Source organism: Magallana gigas, chromosome 8 (assembly GCF_963853765.1).
Source record: "Magallana gigas chromosome 8, xbMagGiga1.1, whole genome shotgun sequence".
NCBI lineage: Eukaryota > Metazoa > Mollusca > Bivalvia > Ostreida > Ostreidae > Magallana > Magallana gigas.
The window spans coordinates 33,554,817-33,576,429 of NC_088860.1; the positions used below are offsets into that span (position 1 = coordinate 33,554,817).

The following is a 21,613-nucleotide window of genomic DNA, read 5'->3' on the forward strand; positions in this document are numbered from 1 at the left end:
AAACTTATTTTTATAAAAAAGACTGAAAATAATTGGATACTTAAAATTACACAAGGACTTCCATATATGTAGTTCAGTTCTTTAATTATTACAATTTTTACAACCTACTAGTATTATATATTGCATATTACCAGTATATTGTGCTGATCGAGGAAATTTTTCTGAGGGTGGGAGTACCGTGGGAGAGTCCTATTTTGGTAATTTTAATTTACTGTATAAAATTAATTATAAATTGAAGTTTGAACCCCCCTTCTATCTAGATCTTTGCATGTATACACCTTAATTTACTCCTGGCTATGAGAGCAATAAGGAATTGTCTCTCAAAGACAGCAACTGATGGCCAGGCCCCGGAATTATGAAGCAACCTTAGACATAAGGTCAAAGCTTATACTGTAAATTCCTAATTAAACGCGAGGAATTAATATCCGCGTAAAATCGCGAGAAGCCCGTCTCGCGAATTTTAAAATCTTGCTTTTAATTTTGGGACACATGTAAACAACATAAAAGTAAGATAAAATTTCGGCATTCGCGATTTTATGTTCTCGCGATTTGATGGTAAATCGTTGCATCGCGAAATTAAGTACTCGCGTAAAATAAGGAATCTACAGTACACTGTCTTAATGTCTCTTGATTGAACATACTGTCAAAATCAAAATTCTATTTAAAAGTGTCTTGATATAACATTGTTAATTACAAATTTCAATTGTCATTTTATGATAAACAATTATTTTACAATGTATTAAAATTTTGACTAAAGACTGAAATTAACAGCTTCATGATCCTGAGGCCTGATCAAGGCGATTCAGAAGCGGAATGGACAACAGTTTTTCAGGGTTTCTCTTCTTACAAGGTGGATAAAATAAAACTAGAGGTACTGTAAGCAAGCTCACAAACGATACCCTCGCTAAGAAAATGTAATAACTCAAGTACCAAAGTTCTCTATTGGAAAGTAATGGATGCATCATTTTTTCTTATAATGACCTTGATCTTGCAAAATTGATCAAAGCACACAATGATAGGATATATTGGGGGGTGGGGGGGTGGGGGGGGGGGGTATTCCTTTAACTTCAATTTCACTGTTTATTTCCTTAGTTTCAATTCAATTTCTTACATTGGTCTCATTAAAGGGGGGGGGGGGGGGGCAACTCCATGTTAATTCAATTTTTTGTATGCAAATTAAAAAAAAAATCTTTGCTGTGCAAAAAAGTAGGGGGGGGGGCAGCCCCCCCCCCTCCCCGATGCTACATGCCTGCAAATTCATGACACACCCTCAGGTCATAAGCAATCTTTAACGAGGCCGAGTACAGAACGAGTACGCACGCTTTCGCGCAGCGTTTCATTTGTATTGTGACGTCATCTTTTTGCTTTGTTGACGCCATGGCGTGATAGTTTCAACTGCAGATATTCGGCGAAATTTGTTGAAAATAGCTCGTTTGATGCGTAAAATTGATTTTATACTGTAGAATAAACATAAGTATCTCAAAGTATAAGCTATATTTGGGCTCGTGTGGAAAACGTGAAGAAGGTTCAGCAAGCCTAGCCCTCTCACGTTTTCTTAACCCGCCTAAATATAGCTTAATTCATATATTTCAAGACAGTAACCATGTATTTTATATTAATGACCCTTAATATGTGATGTTATATAATTTTTTATTACTTAAATATGTCTGAATGTTTTAATACTACTATAAAGATCATCATTTCCGTCTATGTCAAATAAAAAATAGCCATTATCTGACAAATGGGGCATACAAAAACAACTTTGATAAGACCCCTGGAACAAACCAGGAGGTAAAAGGGTTTTTTTATTTGACCATTTGATGCCTTTTAGCAATAACTTTAATATGTAGAACAGAAAAAGAAATCCCTAGGGCAGAAGTTTAAAAAAATGTGCAAAATTGATACATTTCAAGCAAAATCCCATAGGGTCCTATGTTAAAAATTAACAAAATTTGAGATGACCCCTTAAACAAACGGTGTGGTAAATGTCTTATTTTTTTATCTTAAAATAATAATTATATCAGTAGAAATTAATGTAAAAAATTTCATTCAAAAATCTAGGGCAGAAAAAATTAGACCCAGCCTCGTTAAGTTAAGTAGGAATGTCCAATGTTTTCCATAAGAAATGTAAAGACCTGACAAAATTATAATTTTTTTTTAACAATGACCATGTTTCTCCCTATGAAAGATATAGATCATGTGCAGACACGAATTTGCCACTATTCCTCCCAGTGGCCTTGAACTTACCCAAATAACCTTGGGTCAAAATGATGACACGTCACCCTCAGATCTTAAGCAATCTTTATGTGAAGTAGGAATATCCAATGTTTCTCAATAAGAAAGGTAAAGACTAGACATTGATCAAGAACTTTTTCTTTCCAATGACCTTGAACGACTGAATGACCTTGGGTCAAAATCATGGAACCCCAGAAGGCCTTGAGCAATCTTTGTGTAAAGTAGGAACTTTCAATGATTCTCCATAAGAAACATTAATAATTGGACACAATTTCTGCACTTTACCTTCAAGTGACTTTGAACTTGCCCAAATGACCTAGGGTCAAAATCATCACACATCCTCAGATCATAAGCAATCTTTGTGTGAAGTAAGAACTTCCAATCCTTCTCCATAAAAAAGATATGGACAAGATCTGATTGCACAGACAGACGGATGGGCAGATGGAAGGATGGACATTCCTTAATATACCCCTCAAACTTTGTTTTTGGGGGGTATAATGATCTGCAAGGATATTTACTTTTCCCCCTCATATTCATAAAGCATATATATGAGCCGGTCCTACGATATCGCGGTAGTTAAATCATTCTGTCGAAAAATCTATCAATACGGAAATATTTTCAGAAACTAATGTTATTGTGACTCTCCTTTATTATATACCTCATGATGTTCAGTGAGCCTCTGTTTACTATGTCTAAAAAAAATATCCGACTTCAAATGTCAATTTCAGCGCGTGCTGCTATACGAAAACAGGAATACCGTGATAACATAGAACCCGCGATATGATAGGAAACAAGTATATATATGTTTATGAGGAAGACAGTATAGTAATAACCAGCAACAGGTCTGAAACTCCTGGTCTAAAAAAAATTCGGATGGACGACTATATCACCCAAAATTGCATCATAATCAAACCGGAAGCAACAGACCTGCAACTAAGTAATAACATGCTCCAAAACCTAAAATAATGTCAATATTAAAATAATTACAGCTAGAGTTTCTACCTATGTAAATGCAGGGGTATTTGTTCATTATCTTACCTGGGTACCTGGTGCACAAGTATTCAGATTGTTGGCATCTCATTGTCAATGAAACCAAGGCAACTGTCATTATTTCTACTGTATATTACACGTACTATTAAAGAGTGCAAATGTACTTCCATCAATTCTATATATATGCATCCTTATATAACACTATAACCATCCTACTTCCTTCAATTCAATCTGTGTTTGAACAATGCATGTACTACAAATAAAATCACTGGAAAATGGAGCTTTTAATTAATTCAAATAGTGTAAATTACGCTTCGATTTGGCAAGTGTGATTTTTGGCAGAAAATGATTTATAAACAATTTGGCATGGATTTAAATTGATGTATTTCTGGGTGCTCGTGCAGTATTCTTTTACATTTAACTGTACGGCATTTAGCGATATACTTGTCTTAGACTAATGATTTAATCAGCAAATTCTTAAAATTAACACTTAATAGAATACACAGCTAAATGTACTGAGTTAACAGTAGTTACAGCTGTTTCATATATGTTACATATAGGTTTATGTAAAAATACTTATTCCTAAAATGACAAAATATGAATACAGGTACCCTTACTTATAAATAATCCTTAATCTGCAATTACATGTATATGAAAAGTAGAATGTTAAAAAGCACAGGGTTGTCTCTAAAAATTGAAGTAGAAGGAGGAAATGAAAAAGTAGCAGGGGGTCTGGGGGTCTTGCTTAAAGCTACATTGTGTTTGAAATGCAATAATAGCTGGGTAATTAAGGCATTATAAGTGGGGGAATTCCCCGCCTCCCGGGTCTTGGAGACAACCCTGAAAGCACCAAATTTTTAAACAGAATTTAACTTTTCAATTATGATGGAAAAATAATCTACTCGTTAAATTTCCTAAAACCTATTCATTACATCATTCAATACAAGAGAGAGACCTATATCTAAATACCCGGTACACAATTTGATATCTTACCAAATAATTTCAAGAACCTCTCACTTTCATCTCGAGGCATACAGTGACAAAGACATGAACGGTCTCGTGTTTACATTCACAGCAATATTTTTATATATCACGCTCATATGTTATCTCTCTTATGCGATTCTTTTTTTCTCCGACATATTAGCCTTTATCAAATGTGAATTAAGAAGGATGGATAGTCATGGCTATTTTTAGACTGTATTGATCTCCTTCAGAAGAAGAGCTCGAGCTCAGCTAAAATATGTGAATTGGTTTAAACCATTTATTCATTCAAACTAGTGGTTACCATAATTTTTCGACTAATTCTTTGAAGTCGACCTATTTATACTTTCTTTTTTTTGGGGGGGGGGGGGGGGGGGGGGGCTAAAAATAAGCTCCTTTGCCCTATAAACAGGATCGACCTAATTTTCGAAAAATACGGTAAATAAAAATATAACGTATATCCTAGTAGATTTTTGTTGACGACCAAGCCTTCTTAAGCAAGGTAAATAACCGGTATAAGCATGCATCATTAGATACTAACACAATTGAATTAGAGCTATCTATAAACGATGACCATGCAAACCTTTCATCTCATCGAATGACCCATTTTTAAGGTCAATGTCAAGTCACATTACATGGCTCATAGTGTTATGGTAATTTTCTTCCAAGAAAATATGCAATGTAATTTGACTTGGAAGTTCAAAGATCAATAACTTTGATGAAAGCAATTTCCATCATGTATGGTTTGTACATGCAATTGAAAATCTTCAAAAAGATCAATCCAACTTTGACTCGGGCCAGATAAAGGACATCGTAGAATACAAATGAAACCCTATACCAAGAACTTAAAAATAGACGGAAAAGAAAAGTTTCAAGGATATTTTCAAGGAAACAGATAGATTAATATCAACACAAGATTACTAAAACAATTACTAGACATTGCTGAAGGAAGCTACCGGTATTCTGAGATGTATGGCAAATCAAAGTTAATTATAATATCTAATAAACTCAAGGTTCATGCTGCTCACCTGAGCCACAATGCTGTACTTTTATCAAAGATTAAAATTCATACACATTTACTTACTTCAGTATCATTATCACAAATTCTAATATCTTAAGGGAATAATCACAAAATTAAATAAGATCTCTTAAATTTAAGGTCAAGGTCATTCAAAAAAATAAAGAAAAGGTCAGCTGTGTTAATTCAGCCCCTATTCAGCTCTGTCATCCAAGAAGAACAAACCACAGAGAATTCATTATGCTGTCACTCATAACTTTGAGTTCAGGCCCCGCCATCACCAAAATGTTCAAATCACTCAACTCAGTCCTCAACTCGAATCAAATTAAAAGAAAAGTGCATGTATTTGAGGTCAAAAGTCAGAATTATAAGGCTGAGTATTGACTTGAGGAAGGTTGGTGATGGTGGGGTCAGAAAACATTGAGTTTAGGCCTTATCATATCACTGCAAATGTAAAGGCCATTTTGTCCTAATATCAATTAATGGCTTTATGCAGCTAATTGCAAAAGCACTAAGTCATGTGGGTTTTTTTTTTTTGACAGATAGAAAATAGTTCAGATGGGCGTTCAAAAGGCCGGGAGGTACAAAAGATGGAAATGGTTTATCATATTTTATTCATTCTTTTTACCCAGAACTAAGTTATCTGTGTTAATGATCTTGACCTACCGAAAGGTACAAAATGATTAAAAATTTCAATGAGGCAACGTAGTTTAAGATGTATAGATGCAATGAAATATTTCTGATGCTTTTCTCTGCATGATCTGAACAATCTTTATTCTACACTCTGCACGTGTTCAAATGAAGAAGAAAGGTATTTCTGATTTCATTACTCACTTTAATGCTCTCTCTCTCTCTCTCTCTCTCTCTCCATAAACACCCTTATAAATAAGTGTTTGTATCTTGAATACAGATCAATTTACAAGGACATATATTATTTACTCTCCAACTTCCAGGTTTTTATACAAATTCAAAACAGAATAAGGTATTCAAAAGCTTCAAAAGAGTTTGTATCATACCCATGCAACTAAAATAGATTTACCTTTGAATCAGCAAAACTATCAAAGAATGCACAGTGTTTCTTGTACATGCAAAGCGTCCAAGTATCTGCACTTTAATGATCATAACGAGATCCTTATAATATACAGTGTATCTAGATTATATGCACTATAATAATGAGATTCAGAGGGAACTATAATAACAGTATCTTTCCAAGCAACCATTGGCATTCAACTTTTGTCTGGAAGATTCTCAAAACAGCATTAGTCCATTAAAAACTGAATGAGTAGAAGATTAAGACATACTGAATGAGAAAAAGATTAAAAGGGTGATGCCAATTAACAATTTAATGGACCTTCTCTATAATTAACATAAACACTAACTTTGGTTGTAGTTTTAGCCTGATAAAGAATTTTTAAGAATTTAATATAAGTGCAAATTGACATATAACCTATAAAAAGATCACTCCCTGTTCAGACATACGATTGGCTAACCTTGTAATAATTAACAAGTGGTATTTTAAACACCACAGGTTATACGTTTGTAAACACAATATTTATACGTTTTAAGCATTTTCTCTCCAATTTGTAAACAAACTTGATTTGTGTTTATAAGCTACTGAAAAAAATTAAACCATGAATCATGTTCTAAATACATTCAAGAAATCAACAACATCTTGTTCATTACAATCTCAATAACTGAAAAAAGATAATTTAAGTATATATGTAACATCTCTCATAGATTTACTGGTACATGTAGTTAAGCTTAATTGTTGAAATAATTCAAAGTTTTCAGATGTATGCATGTACATGCCTGAGTATATATTAATTAGCTATAAAACTAAACTTGTAGGTTGCTATCATCAGATTGATAAAAGAAATTCTTAATGTACAACTGTGATCATAATAAGGTGAAATGATGAACTTTCCAGCGCTCTCAACCCTGAGGAAGGTGTTCCAAGATCTACTATTCAATTTCTTTAGCATTTAGCATTTAAAAAAAAAAAGGCAGCATTACAGCTCACTGTATATCAATGGGAAATAATATCAGGGCCAAGTATACGAGGCTGCAAATTATTAATTTTCAGACGTAAAATTTCAGAAGTGTACAAATTTATATTCACATAATTAAATCACAGCATTTAATGTAGATTTAACCATTATAAACTTTCCCACATTTTTATGAAGTAATATCACCATTTTTTTTTCATATACATCCTTTCAGAACATTTTACAAATATTGAGAAATCATCAAGCCGGGTCCTTAATATTCCTATTAATTGTGACAAATTACACCAATTGCAAACAGGATCTTCGATTTTTTTAAAGTTCTCAACTGAAAGAGATTTTCCTCATGAACACATTGGAAATATTAGTTTGTGACATGACTATAAGAATTTACAATTAAAATAAAATTAATTTTGGTTATAGATGAGATGCAATAAGAATAATGATTTCTTTTCAAAACAATATCTTCCATTTGGTTCTTGAAAAATTCTATCACTTACACCCCCCCCCCCAATACACAATATTCAAACAAATATTTAAACTAATGTAGATTTCAAATTCTTATTTACACTAGCTAGGACTGTGAACTTAATTCTGTGATTCCACTTTCTTGCATCAAATTCCCAACATACAAAATCATGAATGCTCAATTTTAACCAATATAATTCACATTTGTCAGAAAAAAACCCCTGGTAATTAAAAGCAAGTTTTGAATCTGCAAGGTGTGCATCTCACAATTTAACATGCTCGATACTAGACCCAATGATCAAAACAATGTCTCCTATGGTCTCAATTTAAATCGCAAACATCAAATAAGATCAAGGATGCAATATGCCTCATAGGCATGAACAACTGCACATTTCGAATATATTGGAAGGAAAGCAAAAATCTATGTTTGCTTACCTGAGGTAAAAAACCTGGGGTGGATCCGAAACTGCAGACAAAACATTTCTCTGTTACTTAATAACTGATCAGATCAATCAGATGTGACTGTCATTATATCTTAAAAGTATGTCTGAATTAATTTCTGACGAGAGAAGCGACAGTGCAGAAAGGTCCACCAACGAAAACGGAAAAGAAGTTCAATATTTACATGGCTAAGAGTAAGCAAACAATCGATTGAGAAATCTTGCACCGACGATGGTCAAACTCAAAATGTAGCCTTTTAAAAGTGTGATCTAGATTTGCAAGGGCTCAGAGGTTAACATATCATTAATCAATAAAATAAACAACCCCCCATTTTTAGCTCAACAACCTTATTTAAACATTTACATACCCAAAGTATTGACTAACAAGTAATTTGACTAGGAATTATATCACTTTCAATTCCATTGTAATCCGCTACATGTTAACAGGAAAGTCAAATAATAAGTACACTAAAGTTCCCGTCCAAAAGAATTGATTCCTTGTTCTATAGTATTCATATGTTACCATTAAAATGGGAAAAAGTACAATCTATATACATATGTATATATGCATCTAAACAAGACCCAAATAAAACCAAGAAAAATGTCCATTAGACATATAAATGGCTCCTATATTACTAGTGCTTTAATGGTACAATGTCGACTAGAGGTACTGTGAGCAAGCTCACAATTAATACCCCCCGCTAAGAAAAAATCATAATTCATGTATTTTTTCTATTATAGAAAATACTGAATGAAACTATTTCACCGTCCATTGTCTATAAATAACAACTGCTCTATTTTTTAAAACTGTTAATGCTAATATGAGTACACAAACCAATTTCTATTCTTTAAATTCCATTTTATTTCAAGTTAACCATTAATGCATGAGAACATTTGCATCCTTTTGTTAACAAGAGATGTTTGTAAACCACTTATGCTCCCATCCCCCCTTGGGTATATCCACGAAGAAAATGAGCAGAAACTGCAGATATTTGGAATTTTTTTGAAGTCCAAGGGGTATAACTCTGTCGAAAATTGCTCTATTATACCAAAATCAAACTTGACCTAGATATTATTTAGATAAACCTGTATACCAAATTTCATATCAATATGTGCAGCCTCTGAAAAGAAAATGAGCGGAAACTGCAAATAACTGGAATTCTTCTACATCCAAGAGCCCTAACTCTGTCGAAAATTGTTCATTCTCACCCATGAACATCGACCTTGACCTAGATATTATCATGATAAACCTGTATACCAAATTTCATTTCCATATTTTCATCCCCTGCAAAGAAAATGAGCGGAAACTGCAAATAACTGGAATTTTTCTACGTCCAAGGGCCATAACTCTGTTGAAAATTGCTCGATCGTATCCAATATCGAACTTGACCTAGATGTTATCATGATAAACCTGAATACAAAATTTCATTTCAATATGTTCATCCTCTGCGAAGAAAATGAGCGGAAACTGCAAATAACTGGAATTTTTCTAAGTCCAAAAGCCATAATTTATACGAAATTAATACGAAATTACTTTTATGAAAATGTTATTTTCTACTAAAATTACAAAAAATGTCATGGTTTTTAAATTTCTTTTAGCTATATTTTCATGGGAAAAACCATTAAGGAACATTAATTGGAGCAAAATTGACTCAAAATTTTAGGTAAATCTGATGGTTAATTAGTTGACCATCCACTGTCTCTCCAAATAATAACCTATGATAGCATTCACACTGCTTCTGCAAATTTTGATCTTAACTATATATATATACAGCTCATTAATTTAAAATCACAGTTTCATAATAACGGTTATGTTAGATTACACTAACTGCAACCTTTATTAACAGCTCCTGTTGGCTCTTTAGTGTGCCATTAAAACTTTATTAAGAGACCCATGGGCCCCATCACTCACCCGATTAATTTGAGAACCCGCATTGTTCTTCTATTAAGGTTTATTAGGGGTCAAAATTTGTACAAAAATGTATCATTGCCATATAAGGATATTCTACTGTTATTTCACGAATTGTAGAACTGCAGATCTAGATACGAAGTAAGATTTTTAAAGATTTACTCCTATGTGTTCCAATTATGTTTGGAAAATGTAGAATTGGAATTCTTCCCCATCAATTCCTGTGTTGAACTTATCACTGGCCCAAATGCTAGGGGTCCCATAAAAGGTTTGCTGGTTAGGATATGAACAAACTTGAAAATATACCATGTCAGAATGCTTGCATATAGTTATATCACAATTGGAGCATTGTAGTTATTGAGAAGATATTAAAAAAAATTCAAATGATAAAACTCTTTTGGTTCAGGCAATCATAGCAATGACAAATCAAATTTTTCCAAAAATTTTTTTTAGGTTAATGTTTGAATTTCCAATTTATCCTTAAAAGGAGTTTAATGATCTGATAAATTTAAACCTTGTCACATATGAAAAAAATACTATTTCCCACCCCCAACTTCCCCCTCCATCACCACCCCAATGTGCATTAATGATAATGGTGGCATATGTGCAATGAAAATAAAATATAAAGAAAATTCTTCTGCAAGAATATGATCAGTCTGTCTTTTTTAGTCAACAGCCATACCAACTTGCAACATAAGGAGTATAAGAATGTAAGTACACAATTGCAAACACATGTACTGATGGTCCTATTAAATGACATTTGATGTCAATTACATAGAAATCAATAAGATAACTGATCTATTTGGGATACGATTTTCACGGCTCTCAGCACAGAGGTGTGGAGTATGATAAGTGTAGCATTGGGTGAAATGGATTAGTAAAAATTCAAGCCCGAGTCAAAGAATCCAATTAATCTTCATATCTGCTCCTGATTAGATTATTCACCTACTGCTCTAGGTAACACATCTGATGTATTTGCCATGCATTATCTGAATTTTTTGTCAGTAATGACCATATAATTTCAAGAAAAAAACTATTACCTTTCCAAAATGCTTTGCAATGAACATCAAAAAAACACATTTCTGAAATGTCCAAATTTGCCCTCGATATGAACAATTTTAACTTGCATGGAGCCTCTGGAGTTTCGTATTCTCTCCTCACGGACATATCTTTCACTCGAGCTTCAATATTTGTCAACATAGTCTGCAATATCCTCACTGGATCTAGAATTACTTCTATCTATCCAATTTAAAGATGTACTTTTGCCCCATCAATTTACACATAATACAACTTTCTGTGAACTGATATAAAACTTAATCATCTTATGAATATATCTGCTTACTAGGTACAATGAAAATGATATCAATAACCACAGTCTTACCTTTTCTTTTAGTCGGTAAGTCCTCTTTTAAATGTTGGGGGAAAAGTCAAGAAGAATAAACAAGGATTGGACAAATATAAAAGTGCAAATTATGCTAAACAAGCATGAAAGATGTCCTTCGCCCAAGGCCTTGTGCAAAGGAAGTATAACTCTGTTCCACGGTACATGCCAACTTTAGGACATGCTACGATGGAAGCTTAGACATCCATTGATGGAACAATCATAATCAGAGAGAGAGAGAAAAAGAGAGAGAGAGAACTTTAACACAACTAACAAGGAAAGACATTTTTGGAAAAAATATATTCAAGAAGCAGCTAGGGCATTATCGGTGAGGAAGTCGTGAGACAAATATAGGCAAGGATTAATTGGGCTGTTCGCAAACTCTCCCCACCTCATCTCTTACATGCACAAATAGTAAAGCTCAGACAGAAAAACAATTCCTTATTGCTGTAATCAGAATGCAAATTTATGTGAGGCCATTATCATATCTGAGATGCTTCGAAGAAAATTTTCTATGTAATCAGACGATGACAACTTTAATAGGGGAATTCACCTTAATGGAAGTAAATACTTCTCAACAAGAATCCGTCAGTCAAGGGAGTTGACATAATTAATAACTCACACTTGATAACCAACCTTGCCCTATCAAATCCTCATTGGTCTATTTGTTGACACCAAAAATGCCATCTAATTACTCCAAAGTGATCAACCTTACAGCTAGTTTCTTGAAAGGTAATAAAGTTATTTAGCATATAACTATAAAAGGGAAAAAAAATTCAATGCAGAATTTTTTTTTCTCTTGAAATTTGTAAATAGCATTTGTTCACGTCATATTAACACATCACTTATCAATTAAGTAAAATTAGCTGAACGAAAGTAATGAATTTACAAGAGGTCAAGTAGTCAGGAAGCAAGTGTAAGCAATTGCACTGTCTGAGACTTTAGAGGTAACACTGGATTTATTGAAATATATTACCCTTTTGTACAGATTTCAGGTTATTTAAGTAAACTTGATAGACTTCTGTGGATTAATTTGATGAGGGTGGAAAAGTAAACAGTACATATAACACAACATTGCTTCTTATTATATGATAATGTATCATAAGATACAAAATGTTGTATCATACTTTATCATATCATATAATACATTGTTTCCTGAAATGTCACACTTTCATTGGTTTGAACATAGCACATGACCGACTCATATATCTCTATATATTCCTATGTAAAAATTCAACCTGCCATTGCGCCCCCCCCCCACCCCTTACCCCCAGGGACTATGATTTTGCAAACTTGAATTTACACTACTCGAGGATGCCTCTACACAAGTTTAAGCTATTCTGGTCAAATAGTTTTTAAAAAGAAAATTTTTAAAGATTTTCTCTATATATTCCTATGTAAAATTTCATCCCCCATTGTGGCCTCACCGTACCCCGGGACTATGATTTAAACAAACTTGAATCTATATGATTTTGGGATGCTTCCACTCAAATTTGGGCTTTCCTGGCCTAATAGTTTTCATCAGAAGATTTTTAAAGATTTTCTCTATATATAAAAATTTATCCCCCATTGTGGCCCCGCCCTACCCCCAGGGACCATGATTTGAACAAACTTGAATCTACACTATCTACGGATGCTTACACACCAAACTTTTCTGGCCAAATAGTTTTTAAAAAGAAAATTTTCTCTATATATTCTTGTGTAAAAATTCATCCCCCATTGTGGCCTCACTGTACCCCATGACTATGATTTAAAAAAACTTGAATCTATACGATCTGGGGATGTTTCTACTCAAATTTCGGCTTTTCTGGCCTAATAGTTTTCATCTGAAGATTTTTAAAGATTTTCTCTATATATAAAAATTCATACCCCAATTGGGCCCCACCCTACTCCCCGGCGCCATGATTTGAACAAACTTGAATCTATACTATCTGAGGATGCCTCCAGTCAAATTTGAGCTTTTCTGGCCTAATAGTTTTTGAGAAAAAGATTTTTAAAGATATTCTCTATATATTCCTATGTAAAAATCCATTCCCCCATTGTGGCCCCGCCATACCCCAGGGACCATGATTTGAACAAACTTGAATCTTTACTATCTGAGGATGCTTCCATTTATATTTGAGATTTTCTGGCCAAATAGTTTTTGAGAAGAAGATTTTTAAAGATATTCTCTATATATTCCTATGTAAAAATCCATTCCCCCATTGTGGCCCCGCCATACCCCCAGGGACTATAATTTGAACAAACTTGAATCTACACTACCTCAGGATGCTTTCATTTTAATTTGAGCTTTTCTAGCCAAACACTTTTGGAGAAGAAGATTTTTAAAGATTTTCTCTATATATTCGTATGTAAAACTTTATCCCCCCATTGTGGCCCCATCCTACCCCCAGGGACTATGATTTGAACAAACTTGTATCTACACTACTTGAGGATGCTTCCACTCAAATTTGAGCTTATCTGCCCTAATAGTTTTTGAGAAGAAGATTTTTAAAGATTATCTCTATATATTCCTATGTAAAATTTGATCCCCCTGTTGTGGCCCCACCCTACCCCCGGGGACCATGATTTGAACAAATTTAAATCTACACAACCTAAGATGCTTCAATTTTAATTTGAGCTTTTCTCGCCAAATAGTTTTTGAGAGGATTTTTGAAAAATACCAACTAATTTTCAATAATTCTCAATTATCTCCCCTTTAAAGAGGGCGTGGCCTTCATTTGAAAAAACTTGAATCCCCTTCACCCAGTAATGCTTTGTGCCAAATTTGGTTGAAATCTGCCCAGTGGTTCTGGAGAAGAAGAAGAAAATGTGAAAAGTTTACAACGACAACGCCGCCAACGCCAACGGCAGGCAACGGACAAATCTCACTTGAGCTTTCAGCTCAGGTGAGCTAAAAAACACATCATTTTAACAGGAACTTGATCCAAAGAGCCCAATCATGTCTCGATGCCACACGTCACATCTCATTTCATCTGATAATCTGCGCCTCGCAACTCGATGAGATCTAGCTGACCCTTAGGATCAAGTAAATGTTATAATAATATCTATGTACAACATATGGTATTATATGGTACTGTAATTATGACACAGTATAATATCACACAAAACTGTATCATTTAATTCTAAACAATATCATATAATGCAATATCACATAAAATATCATATATTTACATTTTCCAGTGTCTTTGCCTGCGATAACACTACGTATCGATTTTGTACTATATAACCCATAATACAAATGACGCCAAATTGAGGCGCCAGCAAGGTTTGCTCATTTATATTTAAATATTTAATCATACGATGGCTTAAAATTCAATAAATATAAGTAATAAGGAATCATTCTTTGAATATTATGAGGTGATAATTTCAGTTGGGGCATGATCAAATCTATCATAGAGCCCTTTGGGCTTTATTGGATTTGATCACGCCCCGACCGAAATTATCACCTCATAATACTCAAAGAATGGTTCCTTATTCCTTATGTAATACAATATTATATTAATATACAATACAGTATGATACAAAATCATTTCGGCATAATCTTTTACAATACCAATCATAACATACAATATCATTTGATATTATAAAATATTGATCATATATCAGGAATTATGATATATCATGTACAAAGACATCTATCAAGCAAGTTTGAGTAAGGTAGGATAACTCCTGGTTTTCTTAGAAAATAAGGCTCTGTATCTAAAGCTAGCCTTATGTTTCAAATCCAAAGTTAAATGAGCCATGCAAGTTAGTCGGGACAATATTTTTTTCAACAATTGACTTGCATTTGACTCCTCAAAAAACTTGTACTTGCTTCAGAATCCAGATAATCAAGATCATTATTAGCTCTGTATCTGAAGCTACCTCTATTTACACATCCATAGTAACTGCTATATTAACTGTTTAAGCCTGACTAGGCATAAACAGAATTTCCTTCACTTTATAACCAGTTCCAAGACCCTACCACAATTTGAGTAATGTTCCAAAATCTTATACCTGCCTTAGCATCAAGATCACTCTCCATATCTGAAGCTACCTCTGTGATTCATTTATGTAGTTAAATCAACCATGCAAGTTTGAATATAAAAGTACTATCATTTATACAAACATGTGAACTGCTCCAAAAAACATAATCTACTCCAGCATCCAAAACCTACAGCTAAGATTCAGCATCCGCGCCTGTTAAGTGTTCTGATTCAGAATAACAAGATACATATGCATCATCTATTCAAATTTGGTAGAGATTGAACGAAAAATAACTAAGAATTGTCTATCAAAGGGCACCTGCTTCAAAAACTTTAACTAGCTTCAAAAACTTTAACCTCATTAAGCATCTGAAACATATGGCTCAGATTTAGCATTCAAGCCTGTCAAGTGTATCAGTACATTAGACCCATTAGCCATGCTGATTGCAAGTACATGTACCATTAATTACAAAGTTATAGTCATCAAAGGGTACCTGCTACATAAACTTTAACCTGCTCAAAAACCTTAACTTCATCAAGCATCCAAAACCTATGGCTCAGATTCAGCATTCAAGCCTGCCAAGTGCATTTTAAGTACTGGTATCATAAGCACCAGCCATGCAAGTTTACAACTATATGTTTATATAGTTTAGAACTATATGCCAAGTTTGGTTGAAATTGGCTTGATGTTTCTGGAGAAGAGGTTGAAAATGTAAAAATGTTTACAGACAGCAGACAAAAAAGTGATCAGTAAAGCTCAATTGAGCTTTCAGCTCAGGTGAGCTAAAAACTGCAATTTGGTTTGATTAATCTATGAAATGAAATGAAATGAACTTTATTTATTTATTATTTCTCTCGTTTTTTACCTTCTTTGTCAGTCGTTTGTGCAAACCTGGATGCCATTGTAGGATCGTAATATTACGTCACGGGCAAAGGGGGGCCACTCTAAATATTTTGGGGCTTAAAAATCAAAAGTATGGTTGAGCGTTTCTGTAAACAAGAGGCCCATGGGGCCACATCGCTCACCTGAGCAACAATTGGCGTTCAAAAGATATTGTGCCATATGGTCCCTCGGTAGAATAACAAAAAATAAATATTGTCAAGTATTCGAATTTTACACTTATTTTTGCATACACGTAATATTTGACATTGTACCTTTATGAAATACTATTTTTTACCAGAATAAGAAAATCCTACGCAAGATATAAAACTAAACATTTGGTAGGGGTACACTGTTAAGTTGTATAAAACTTCCAATTCCCTATATTTTCGTTCTGCCCCCCCCCCCCCACTTTGTAAAGCGATCAAAATATATGAGAGCATATAGGTACATTTGTTTCATCAACTACTTACTTGTTATTGTATTTAAAAAAAATATATAATAGTTATTGTATTTTATTTTAAAAATCCTACATGTACAGATGTGAAGAAGAAAATTGTACCTCAATGTGCTCAATTCCTCAAATTAAAACATTCAAAAATTTAATTTGTCTTCTCCATTATAATTAAATGACTGTTATTTACCTCGCGTACAAACCAGGATAATTTTCCGCTGTGATATTTTCTTAGGAATAGCGATAATTATTTTATCCCCATAACAGAAATGTGTCAGAACTATGGAAACTGTTTTAAAGAAGTCGTTTTTATTTACTCGTGTCTGAAAAACTATCAAAATTGATGTAGATTTCACATTATTTATTGTATAATGAGGGGACCCCAGAGAGTAGGTATATACAGAATATCATTCTTTTATTTTGTTTGTACAAGTATTTAACATACTCTAATTCATATAGAATTTCTAATGTTCAACCAAAATTTCAGCGTCAATCGTAGAATTATAAGCAAGATACAGAGCTCACAGTTTCCCTAGGTTTCAGTCATATTTTGTTGATATGACTTTATTACATTCAGCTTAAGATTTTTAACTTGGTATTTCCTATTCAGCATTTAAAATGGAAAAAAAGAATGGCCTAAGATTTTCAATTCTTTTATTCACTCAAGACCAGTTCATTGGTATTTAAGGTTCAAAATCAGTTTATACAAATGTACACAAACACAGTCAAGGATCACATGTACAGTAGGAGTAATAATGACGAAAAAAGGTTAAGTTTACAATACAATAAGTTGTTAAAATTGGTTTCTGGCAGAACAGACTTCTTAATAAATATTGATATATTAATAAATATTGACAAATTTTTTACCTTTTCAATCTTTAGTTTTTAAGATCTGTGTACAAACATAGAATTGTAAGCAAATCTCTGTATCTTGCTTATAATTCGAAGCTTAACACTCAAATATGGTTAGTAAATAGAAATTGTAAACAATTAAACACAAGAAACATGCATGCACTATAACAAATAAAGAACACAATTTATTTTTTCGAAATGAATCATATATATACATGTATATATACCTACATATTTCCTTCAGCGATATCAAACTCTATTTAAACTGAATAAACTCGAGAAAATGCCGAGCATCGATCTCAACAAAACCTATTGCATTAATCTACCATTACGCAAAAGATAAAGCCGAATTACCGATAGAATGAATTGTATTTCAGTACTTTTTTGATACATCAGATTTTGCTTAATTTGCGCAGGTAAACAGTTAACTGTTTGATTTACCGAAGTCTCTGTTTGAATTGATACGTAAAAATCACGAAATACAAGAGTTCCCAGGTTAAATTACAAAGCATAAATATGAAAACGAAACGAAAATCAGAACAAGCTAACACCAACGTCATGTGTGAAATCTGTCAACGCATTGAAATATTTAGCCTCAATTTACTTCACAAAACCGGCACCAATATATTTTGCATGTTTCAAAAATTTCCCTTCATACACGAACTGTTGCATAACAAGCAAATTCATCATAGTCAGATCGACCCTTTTTCGTATAATGTCATGGCTGCTTTAAACAAAGAACCTCGTTTTAGAAGTATGGAATACGAGTCTTGGTAAAATGGGTATGCAAACCCGGGCCGTGGCAAAATAAAAGCCGGGGCAGATCGGCAATCGTCAATTCCAAATACGCATTATTTTGCGGCAATATTTACAGCGAATACAAATATAACTGGTCCATCAAATATCCTGAAATTTTAATGAGATTGGCAGATTAATAACTGCCAATCTTTTGTTTTGACCAGGCCAAGTCTTGCCTACCCATTTTACCGGATGCCGAACCGAACCGAAGCTGAACACGCCTTTCCTTTATCATTATTTTCGTAATAACTCAGATTTGAAACTGAATTAGACCTTAATTTTTGCATTTTATATTTTCCTTCCCATAAGGATAATTTATGCTAAACTACGTTGAATTTGCCTCGGTAGTTCTTGAGAAGAAGATTTTTAAAAATGCACCCCCCTTTTTCTACAGTTTCAAGGTTTTCTCCGCTTTGAATACAGATCGGACTTTTATTTCTGCAATTTGTATTCGCCATCCCATAAGGATGCTTTGTGCCAAATTTGGTTGAAATTGGATAAGCGGTTTTAGAGAAGAAGTTCAAAATGTAAAAAGTTTACAGACGGACGGACGGACAGACAGACGGACAGACGGACGACGGACAAAATGTGATCAGAATAGCTCACTTGAGCTTTCAGCTCAGGTGAGCTAAAAAACTGAGCTCAAAGAACGTTACGGCCGCCATGTTGCCGTATAAATTTTGACGCTCGCCGTGTAAAGAAATTTATAAGGCAATCACGTGACGCGATTCATCCAATGACGTCGAGACATTCTAGTCTGAGGCAAAACAAATGTGTATGTTTGCCAGTCTTATGATACTGATCAATTTTTGAAGCATCAATTGATCAACTAAAACAACAGTATTTTTCGATATGAGCATGGAACAAAAGTAATGGTACGCAGTCTTTCCTTTTTTGCCTTCTAAGGTAAAAATCAAGATGTACAAATTTTCCAGCAAGCAATTAAATATTGTGTACAGTATAAAACAGACAAAAAACCATGTGCGTTCGTTGAATTGTAAACACGTCGTAGACCATCATGCTTTGCGACTCATTCACTGGATTGGAGAATCTGTTTGACGTAAATATTGTCATAGTTAAATAATGCTATCCATATAAGGTAGAGTACCCTACGATACTTATGAGTGAGTCATGGTCATCACTGCTCAGTGTCGTACATGTATCAATACAAGTGCTTATACAGTCCAATCCACACTTGGCAGAAGTTGTTTACATTTGTGGGGTCAACCCAAAAGTCAAAAGGGAAAAACCTTCTTATTTATTCTTCCTTCTTTATTCTACCAAATTTTTGGGTGTCCTATGAAAAAATATAATTTACTTAATATTCCTTCTATGTGTGGGTTGCCCCATCCTTGGGCAATCAAAATTCTAAATGGAAACGAAATTTTATTGTCAATGGACAAATTTACAAACCACTAAAATATAAAGGCCACTGTGAGAAACCTATGGGATTTTCCCCAAAAATGGCGGCCAAGGGACATAACTTTTGTAAAGTGTGGATTGGTCTATTGGATGTGGTTGCGGCAGAGCGTCAGTGAGAAGATATTCCTGCTAGTGTTCTGGAGCAAGTGTGGGGTACCCTTGCTTGTGTTAGGTGACTTAAAAAACTGCACTTGAAAATAATAGCAGTAGTAAGAGCTATCCAATTCTATCTCGAGTAGAGGCCTGCTGTGGAACAAAGGCAGTGACTACCATGCCCATTGCAAATCCTTGGGCACTTGCCCATTCTTCATGACTCAGGTGACTAAAATTGTTCTTTTACCAAACTGCAGAATTTGCGTAAACCTTAATAGTTTTAAGTGGTCACTTGAAGGAAGTTTTGAAAGTGGCTACTGTTAGTGTCATTTATTTTTGTTTTTTTCTAAAACATATAACAAGTAATCAAATATCCTTGGTTTAATTTATCGCAATTCACAGAATGATCAAGTGAATTTGAAGGAAAGCTTTTCGTGAAAACAGTCAGTGTTTTTGCATAAATTTAATTCCAATCTTATCATGATACTAATGAATTCAATTAAGCAACATTTTGTATCATTTTTAGTACCTATTTCGATGGGCAGTGTACAGTAATATTTTCATCAAAATTCCAGTATTTTTTAGGCTCCTGTACAGTATTTGAGTCTTCAATTTATCACATGATTGTTTTAAAGAATATTTAATTAAGAGGGCTGGATGGTCATGACCATTTTTTTACACTATAATTGATCTCCTTTGGAAGAAGAGCTCCATCTAAAAATATAGGAATTAACATTCAAAAGTCAAAATCTAAGGGTTTTTTTTTTTAAGTTAATGATAGTTTGTATGTAAAAACATAGGTCATCACAGATTACAAAGCTCACTGAGACTAGGCATCATCTTTTTGAGACCACTTTATCGTATTATATGAAAATCATTGTGAATGATCTTAGATATTCATGGATACTGTTTTGACAAAACATCTTATATTATATGTTAAAAATAATATTATAATCATAATCATTGTATGATACAATATGATATTGTATTGTATGATATTGTACCATATATGATTTTATGATATGATTTGTACCTTAAGATACAATATAATTTGATACAACATTGTATCATATCATACAATAACATGTAATATAATATATCATGTAATACAATATGATCATATTATACATCAAATTGATACAATATTACATATTGAAATATAATATGATACAATTTCATGTGACATAATACTAAATTATATATAACAATATTATATTATACAATATTACATCATGCTACAATATTATATATCATGCAATATTACATCATGATACAATATCATATCATATGAAACAATATCATGTGATACAATATCATAATATACAAAAAAATTGTTACAATATCATATTGTATTATATAATATTTCACAATATAATACATGATGTAATATGTAAGGAATAAGGAATCATTCTTTGAGTATTATGAGTTGATAATTTTGGTCGGGGCGTGGTCAAATCCAATAAAGCCCAAAGGGCATCATGATAGATTTGACCACACTCCGACCGAAATTATCACCTTATAATATTCAAAGGATGATTCCTTATTACTTAAATTTACAATATTTCCAGCTTGTACACTTTAAAACAACATCATTTTAAAACCACAATTTTTTTATGTAGCACATGCTATGTATTACTATGCAGCACAGCCAATACCGTTATTCGGTTATGCTATAAGAATGTACATGCCCATTTTTTGTCACTCATGTTTTATTAAGTTAT

The 21,613-nt window shown here is 33.4% G+C and overlaps 1 protein-coding gene across 5 annotated transcripts in view; it reads right to left on the reverse strand.

Moving 5' to 3' along the window:
• The window catches only part of LOC105336419 (vitamin D3 receptor), a 101,704-nt gene that overhangs the window by 65,402 nt on the left and 14,689 nt on the right, over nucleotides 1-21,613 (reverse strand). Inside the window, exon 1 of one of the 5 annotated variants that reach the window (XM_066070121.1) lies at nucleotides 8,131-8,191. The exons of 2 other annotated variants lie outside the window; for them this stretch is intronic. In XM_066070121.1, the coding sequence (XP_065926193.1) occupies nucleotides 8,131-8,176 (46 nt within the window). In that variant the 5' untranslated portion in view covers nucleotides 8,177-8,191. Of the gene's footprint in view, nucleotides 1-3,273; nucleotides 3,332-4,218; nucleotides 4,274-8,130; nucleotides 8,192-21,613 lie in introns of those variants that run through there. 2 more of the 5 variants (XM_034474408.2, XM_034474405.2) reach the window with 2 other exon arrangements.